Here is a 9,234-nt window from a genome sequence, read left to right as displayed (position 1 = left end):
CGGTGTGTGTCTCGTGTGCACGAGAGTCGTACCTTCAGCTTCCACGAAGGAATGGCGTCGAAGGAATCTCTGTCAGTAGCTGAATAAGCGAGGACGCAGGCATGGGCGCCGCGATAATAAGCCGCGGTGATTGCGTCGAATTCCTCCTGACCTGCAGTATCCCAAAGCATCAGTCTTACGTCCTCGCCGTCCACCCTGTGGGACACAACGAAACGTTTAGAATACTTTTTTCCTTATTTGGGGGGGGGGGGGGATATACACATAGGTACGTGAAAAAAAAATCGATTTCTTTTCTTTTTTTTAAATATCTTGATATCGCTTAATATGTGAAGAATGCTTTCCCAACATTCGGGACGGAAATTCGTAGAAACATCGAAGATACAGACATTTGAAGTGAAGTATGCTCACGTGTTGCCAAAGCGACAGCAGAAGGAACATTGAACGTGTATAATAATTCTACTCTGCTAAATGTAATTCGTTCGAATTTACGAAAACTTGAGGAAAGAAGAAATGTTACAGCGACGTGTTTAGTGGTTTCAACTAAAACAATATCGACAGCTTGAATACAGTAGGATCTCAATAGTTGTGCGAAAACGAGGCTGAAAAATGCAAATAAGCATCGAGGTTCGTGTAATTAACGAGGTAACCTATCTGTCCCATGAGACCTCCCACTTATGAGACTAAAATCCACGCTTCCCCTTCTCCTATCGCACTTCATTTTGTTTACTCGTAACTAAGTAACGATCCCCACCATCTGTTGGTGGAATGTAACAGTCGGGATCGCTTGCAACTATCGAGATTCTACTGTAATTTAATTCGGAAAATCGCTAAAAAAATTTATGCAGGTTATGTTGTTGCCTGCATCTTTAACCAAGGCATAACATCTTTATTGCAATTTTTACAAATTTCGTATACATCTGTGGATCCAAATGCTCATAGATCTGTGTTTAAAGAAAACGAGCATCGAAGATATGACAGAACATCGCGCAGAGAGGTTGCTTGAACATTGTTACGCGTCCAGTGAAAATCTTCACGCTGTCCCAATATTGCAGTGTTCAGTTTTGCGTGTCGAGTCACGTCGGCTCGTTTCCTGAACTGGCAACTCGCACAGATGATTTACAACGCGCTACAGAGCTCCTGAAAACCCACTAGACGCTGCATACACTGTTTCATAAACCACGCCACGATGAAATGATTTACGCGTTACGGCTTTTGAAATCGCTTTAGTGTGCCACTATGATCGTGCTCACTTGGGAGTTTCTGTGACTTAGATTTAATTCGATAGCCGTTATACGTCATTATCCCGGTATTTTAATTGGAAGATTATGCACGTTTTTTTTTTTGTTCTTCTTTGCCGTCGTTAGCGTGTTTTTCTTAGTGAAAATGTTACAGAGAGTTATTTCACGGTAGAGGTGTGTTTGAAAAACGAAATGTGAGATCGGCCGTTCTAGATAACGATGACGAAGAACGAACGGTCTGGTTAACCGGGATAATACGAAAACGATAGAGCAACAAACTCCTCTTTTTTTTTCGTTTCTTTTTACAATATCACGAGATGTAAATCGCTATATAAAATCACGTGATCGGGAGAATGCGTGTACGGGACCTTGTGGTTTATCGTTAAGTATTTCTCGACTCGAATGTGCATATATATGCGAATTAAATAAATTCAGATGAAATGCTGACGTGATCAAGGGCAGTGGTAGCGGTACACCGTACTTAAAATAACCGATGCATATATGCATGAACCTACAAAGTTCTCTTTCTTTTTCTCTCTCTCTTGAAAATACCACTGAAATGTATGTATACTTATGTATATCGAGGAAGGCCTTATAAATCGTATCGATGTTTTGCAAATGAAAACGCGGCAAAACCCACGGTCTGACTTAAAATAACTCGATCTACTTAAGAAGCGTGAAAAGGGAAAAGAGAAAACTCTCGACCGCGTTTCTCCCAAATGAACTCATAAGTTTGCGCGAGATCAAGCGTTCCGTTATTCGATTCAACGAATTCATTCATCGTTCCACACAGATGTGTACAGTTATCGCGTTTTCATTGATGTGAATGTGGATCGACGATTTAAAAGTACTCTGTCCGGACCGATGCTGTTTGACTTGTAAAAATATCCCAACGATTACTTATTAAGCGTGTCACGGTTCGTTGTAACTAGTCTCGTTACCGGATCCCCTGCTAATCGATTCGCCGATTTCGCCTTTTATTTTCGAGCGTTCGAGCCGAAGGGAAAGGAGACGCAAAAAAAAGGTACTTCCCTTCTTAAAAAGGCGACCACGATTACCGACGGGGCAAAAGTGCATCAGGAAGTATCCCACGATAGCTCGTGTGTCGGGAGACGAATAACACGCGCATTTCTCAGGGATTTAAAAACGCGTGCTCGGTTCTAGAATGGAAAAAGCCTCGGCCGAAACATCTGTTCGTTTGTTCAACGTAAAAAACGTGTTTGACTTGAAAAGAAAAAAAGAAAAAAGAAATACCACGAACGGAATTTCAATGGAAGCGAGCGAATCTTAAGCGAATTTTAAAATGAAAATATGTAATACGATGCACCGTAAATTCTGTAATTTATGTTAATAGAACGTAGAAGAGAAAGAAAGAAAACCGTCCTGTAGAATATTACAAGGAGGATAAAGTTAAAGTGAAAATAGTTTCTCTTTAATTAGCAATCGAAGGAATAATGGCGTGTACCGTGAACTTCATTAAACAGATCTAATAACGGAGGTTTAATTAGACAGTCCACTTTACGATCGAGTAGTCGAGGCGAAAAAAAACCGATTGGAAAAAAATCTCTAGCTACCAGGTTTGTCGGTCTCTTACCAGAAAATGATAAAACGACGTCTAAGAGTAGAACGTCCTCTTGCCTGCAGAATGTAATTAACTCGAAGAACGTTATTACGTATACCGGGCAGAGAATATGCCTATTATACATTCTTCTTTAACACGGTCTTTAATTATCGACCGACGACGACTTACTGTTCCTTATCTTCCTATACTTTTAGCAGCGTGAAAACGATTTTTTTTCTTTTTTTACCACGGATATTAATATTCCCACCGTTCGTGGGATATTTTTTTTTGATCGACATTGGACAAGAGCACGAAAATCAGGCTGCTTAGAAACAAATATCGAGAGCTTCTTCTTTACGATTCTTCGGTCAGGTACAGCCGTACTCGTGCGTACGTAGTAGCATGATTAATCGGAGCATTCACTTCGATCGTACACTTTTACTTTTTGCAAGGAAAATTGTTCCAGTGCCGTTGATAATTTGCATAAGCAAATAAGTAAATAAATGTAGAGCAACTGGTTGGTAAAGAGAAATTTAAGGAGATTCCATCATGCGTTTCATATACGAACAATGTGTTTATACGCGAAAGGACCGTGCGAATACGTGAAAAAATTCAACGAGGAATTTTCTCGAGGTTAGCGAGATTGAATCAAAAATCTTTTCACCAGCCAAACAACTCTTTATTATACCAGGCAGCTCGAAACTCGTTCGAACGGATTTTTCTTGATTAACCAATGAAGATTCCGCGATAATCCGATTACGGTAAAAAGAAAGGCTATCGACAGGATCGGTTCTTCGGTATTTTTTAGATATTAAATGTAGAATCGTTTAATCTATATTGTTTAATCTATATCGCCATCTACCGTCGTTTTATCCGTAACATTAGCTTTAATCAAAAATGAGAAAATTACATTAAAACGCTTTCCCAGTAAATATTATAAATTTTTTTTTTATACTTACTCGATCTCCCGTTCCAAAAAATCGACGCCGATCGTCTTCTTGTAGTCTCTCGTGTAAGTACCTTTGCAAAACCTTTGGATCATCGACGATTTCCCAACAGCTCCGTTACCGACTATCACCACCTATAAAAAAAGGAAGAAAAAAAAGAATAGTTCCATATATATATCTCACGATTCTATCGATCAAAACTTGTATCATTGACATCGATAAATCGTTTCGTTAGGAACGATGTATCGGTACTATCCATCATTACGGGCAATTTCGAATTCAACAGAGGCTAGCGTGCGTATATGCGCGCGATCATCTGGAAGGTGGACTTTCTAAAACCTGTAGGTCGAGACGAGCAAGAAAGAGCATAGATCCTGTAGTTAATTTCTCGCGCAACTTTCCTGCCAACCCATTATGAGACGACGATCGACTAAAAGTAGTCGAATGTTTGTTCAGTGGCACGAATATCGAGACAAATCGATCTAAAAAACTAACCTAAACTAAAAAGTGTAATAACGGTAAAAAGCGATAATAATGATAACATTAACAAAAGTAAGAATAATGATATTAGTATAATACAAATACTATTATCGAGAGAAGAATAGTAATTGCATACGAATAATTCGTTCTTTATCACGTCAGGATTTGACTAATGGTTATTTCGTTACCGAGGTTAGGTTTCACTGATCGAAATAATCGAACTATTATTCGATCAGAGAAACACAAGAAGAACGTTTTGAATAGGTAGATAAAGGAAGCAATCGATAAGAACGTCGTAAGGAAACGTCGCTTTTCAACCCGAGATTATAAAACACGTATCCGCGATATTGTCAAGGATTGAAGTTCGTTACGAAGCATATGAAATTGCCTCGCTCCTGACAGCAGTATATCGAACGATTTCCAGTGCGATTCAACGTCGTTTTTTAATAGGATGATGTAGCATCGTATGGTGGAATCATATTATTAATTCATCATTATTATCTAAAGTCAATCGAACAGTTATGATGTACAGTAATGATATTGTATATGAGCCGAAACTTTTGTGTGCAACTGCGATTTAACCTCATTTCCGTGATTTTGAACAGAAGACCAAAGAGACTCCTCCTGTTCACGTATTAATGCAACCACAATAGTGGATAATCTTCTGAACAGGATTATCGATAAAACAGGAATCGTTAGCCCTTACGAGTATTAATACAGGAAACATGGAGATGTGAAATAAGAAGGGAAGAAAGCTAATTAAATTGTGTGCGAATGCTTTTTATGATTTCAGGTTGATTAACAGTTTTTCATGTACAGTTACTGCCCGGTTATAATTTCAGGCAAAGAAAAAGAGGAAGCGCTTAATTATGAACCCATTCTCACCGATATCATAGGTGTGCCATCATTTTTCGTCGATTATGTAAGATATTACTGTTAACGTTAAATTAAGCAGTTTCACGCGCGACACCATCGATGAACATTTTAGAAGAATCGTCGAGGTGTCACTTAAAATATAAATTTCAATATTAACTTTTTTTTAAAAGCTTGTTCGACTGGTAGGTAGGGTATAAATATTCAAAGGAATACGATTCGATTTCTCGGAAGATGATATATTCCTTCGCGTGTAAAAATCACGAGAAATCGTGTTCACCAGGACATCGTAAATACCTTAAATAATTCTGCCAAAATTGAGATAACGGTCCACCTGAAGCGAGAAGTGGGTTAAGTCGATAAGGGCCCAAGTCCACGTGAACCGGTCCTCAACGATCGAGCTTCTGTCGGAACTTATGTATATGTATAGGAAGACCTATATGTATACCCTAATAAACATACCCAGTGTTTCTAAAATTAGGCATCATTTATCGAAGGTTGATTATATGAAAATTTCGATTTAAAATATACCCATGAAATTGTGGATGATTATTGAACAATTTCAAAAGTAGGTACTTCAGAATTTCTTTACGCAACTTACACGTTGAATGTTCTTTGTTTTAATACTACAATTTTGAGATGCTGTGACGGGCTGTTCAAGGTCGCAACATATACCTAATGTATTATAATTTGTTGGCAATTTTTCGAAACGTCGGATATCACGTGTACTTAACCTAACGAACGGTTATTAGAATTTCAAGAAGAAAAACATAGCTAGGGGACGTCAAGGACATTCCAAGGTCATTTACGTTTTTTAGCGAAAATCGCAATTCTTTCGATAATTTTCCTTGATGCTAAAATTGTAACGTACATGTATGTATAAAAAATATGAAAAGGATCGATTTGATCGTTCCAAGGACATGATTGATAGTACGCCACACATTAAATAATTCACGAAAAAAGATACGAGATATTAACAAATGATATAAGGACTTCACCTTATTGTTAGTAGTAGAAAATAAATAAATCAATGGAATGCTGTACAATCGTTTAGTAGATATTATCGCACAGCTTGGGGAAAGAATTTCATATTGTACTAGATTGGAAGAAGGATCACCGTAATGTACGAACATTCTTGGGACTTTTTTATAGCCTCGTAAACGGATGAGCTTTCACAGGAAATATGCCGATCGGGAATACCGTTTTTCATATTAATGTTGTCGAAATAAACGGAATTCGTGGTTATTAATCAAGGTGCGGTTCAGTTTCTATTAATAATATCTGGAATCTACCATAAGCGTCTTCGACTAATTCAAACCATTACATCATTGAATCAACGATCTTCGTTACATCTCCGTTCGGGTTCGCTTAATTGCAATTTCCAGCCGCGATTCGAACACGCTTATTGAAGACGAGCAGTATACTAATTAAACCGGTGTATGTTAATCGTGTGAATTTCTCGAGCAACCTAATCCTCTCTTCCCAATTTCATCCACGACCGATAATAGCATTCTTTCGAACTTTAAAGCAAACTTTAATAAATAATCCTGGAAAGAGTAAAATATAACTTGCATTTCTAATTTCACCACGACGATACTAATTGTTACAAAAATGTAACAACGAATAGAGTGGACTGTGAAAATTTATCAAATACTCGATTAACAGGTTCGCTGCCACCGACGCAGCATATGCGGTTCGTAATGTATTGCCCAGCGTGCTATCGATTTTTTGGTGGCAGCGAACATGTTGAAAGGCTCGAACAAAGTGTTTAAATTTCTTTCTTATTTGAATAAGAAATCATCGCATTCCAAATACACAAATGAATTCATTCACATTTACAAAACATTACTTATAATAACAGTATATAAGCATTAACCCTGATATTCACGTGAATCTTAGTGACTATTAATAAAATTAACCAGTTATGATTAACGCTAATAATTGTGGCTAATAATATGATTTTCAAAGGCATAATTTCCAAGTGAATAATTTCACTTGGACAACGTCAAACATGAATTACTGAATAAATGGTCTGTTATCTATTATCTAATTAATGGGGAAAAAAGTGTTAACATGAAGTAACCTTAAACATGCGCGAACGTCCTATTCAGGAGAGTATTAATTTTGCTGCATATTTCTATACAACGAAATAAGATGTAAGAACGTACGCATACATGCGCTGGTTGTTCCAACTGCAGACAATAAGAACAGTAAAAGTAATACATGGTCTTACACGAGCACATGCCTATGAAAATGTAGTATGTACCGTTATAGCAATCGAAAGATAAACCACAATCATTGGAGCAGGACCAAATGATATTATATAAGTTTTTAAGTATATTAAAATCTGCGAGTATCTTTTTTTTACAATTATTAAAAGAAGAAAGATATTTTTCGATTCGTATTATTTATACATACTAATATCATTGCTTATTGATTAAAAAATTGGTAAAATTAATAAAATTCAACGTTATTGATTTTTTAAGTATTGTAAATTTTGAATACGTGGTCCTGTGACAACTGCCTTTTGCGCAAACGCTTTTGTTTTTTAAACGATGAATCACTTTGTGAAAATTAATTGCTACATAATAGTAATTAATGTGAATTTGTACTATTTCTCTATCTTTGTGTTCATAATTATTCTTATTATCTATCGTATTTTATTCGAGGAGAGATAAAAAATGAAAGGAACAAGTATGTGATTTCTAACCTATAGAACATTAGCCGGTTCGGTTGCGTATATACATATATATGATAATGCACATCTGTCACTGCGCATACGCATTTCCGAAACTTGATTTGAAACTTAACATAAACGTGGGTAAAATAGATTCAGTTGCAAAGTAATTAACTGTTAACATTCTAGAACATAATATCATTGTTTATATCTTCCATTTCAGAACAAAAAGCGTACATTTAAGTAAGAGTGGTTACGCTTCGTGTAAACAAGTAATCTACTTCCTTCTTATTGAGGAAAGTTAATGTATTCTAATACCCTTCAAAGCGCGCCAATTAAAGTTTCGCTTCGCATAAGTATAAAAAAGTACCACATATCATTATGATTCAGAAATATCGAAAAGGAAATGAAAATTAGATTTTTGATCACCTTGAGTGATATCTCGAGTTCTTCCTCCCGCATTCTGACCGTAACGTGATTAGCATAATATCCAGCTACAATATATCCTGCGATGCCTGCCGCTGATCTTTCGTGTGAAAATTTTACTCTTAGCAACGATCACCTTTCACGGTATTTCGAATCAATCACCTCACACCATGACCGAAACATTTTTACAGATTTCAAATAAAATTCACGTACGCTTTTTTTATGTACGCGATCAACATCGGTTAAATATTTTGTCGTGCAGAGAGAGCAACGTACGCACCGGACACGCGAATACGCGCCACTAGCCGACTGAACACCTGTACAAGACACCTGCCGAGACTAACTGTTTAGTAACTTTCTCTAGTAACATTTCTATTTCATATCAAGATCAATTGCCAACCATTGGAAAAAATTAAAAACGGAGAAAATATTTCGTCAGATCTTGATAAAGTTAAAAAGAATTATGTATCTTTCACGGATTTAAGAATTTACAATTCGAGTTCTTAATATCAGCTTTACTGAAACTAACACATAGAAGATTTACTTTTTAAATCATTATACTACTCCAGGAATTTGTGTAAAATTTTTATTCGAACTGTAATATATGCAGTAAATATATTTCATGCGACATATTTACAAATACATTAAAGCAGAGTATTATTGCCAAGTAATATACTTAGCAAATATTAAAAGTAACAAGTTATTAAAATAGTACATTTAACTTAATTTAATCAGTAAAATATAATTGGAAAGCAATTTTGTTTATATAAAAAAATACACACTATATATAGATATTTTAAAAATAGGGAGAAATGGTAAGGAATGTAAAAAATTACAAAGAAGGAAGTTAGAATTGCTTTTGTAATATTTTTAAACATGCGGTGTATGTATATGTATACATATATACGTATACGCATTCACATATATACATAAACATACGATATGAATATACATGTGCTATATATAGCTATATAACTAATATTTATGTATACTGTATATATGTATGCACACATATAAAATTATAAAGTTGTA

General features: G+C 36.0%; 1 protein-coding gene across 1 annotated transcript in view; it reads right to left on the bottom strand.

Moving 5' to 3' along the window:
- Nucleotides 1–8,238, bottom strand: part of LOC108574065 (ras-related protein Rab-23) — a 12,405-nt gene extending 4,167 nt beyond the window's left edge. Inside the window, exons 1-3 of the mRNA XM_017936577.1 lie at nt 8,206–8,238; nt 3,759–3,880; nt 33–195 (exon numbers count right to left, since the gene is read on the bottom strand). Of these exons, the coding sequence (XP_017792066.1) occupies nt 33–195; nt 3,759–3,880; nt 8,206–8,238 (318 nt within the window). The remainder of the gene's footprint in view (nt 1–32; nt 196–3,758; nt 3,881–8,205) is intronic.
- Between the last annotated feature and the right edge of the window lie 996 nt (nt 8,239–9,234).

This window comes from Habropoda laboriosa, unplaced genomic scaffold (genome assembly GCF_001263275.1).
Source record: "Habropoda laboriosa isolate 0110345459 unplaced genomic scaffold, ASM126327v1 scaffold145, whole genome shotgun sequence".
NCBI lineage: Eukaryota > Metazoa > Arthropoda > Insecta > Hymenoptera > Apidae > Habropoda > Habropoda laboriosa.
The sequence above is the reverse complement of the archived record's forward strand: the minus strand, read 5'-3'. Positions and strand labels throughout refer to the sequence as shown.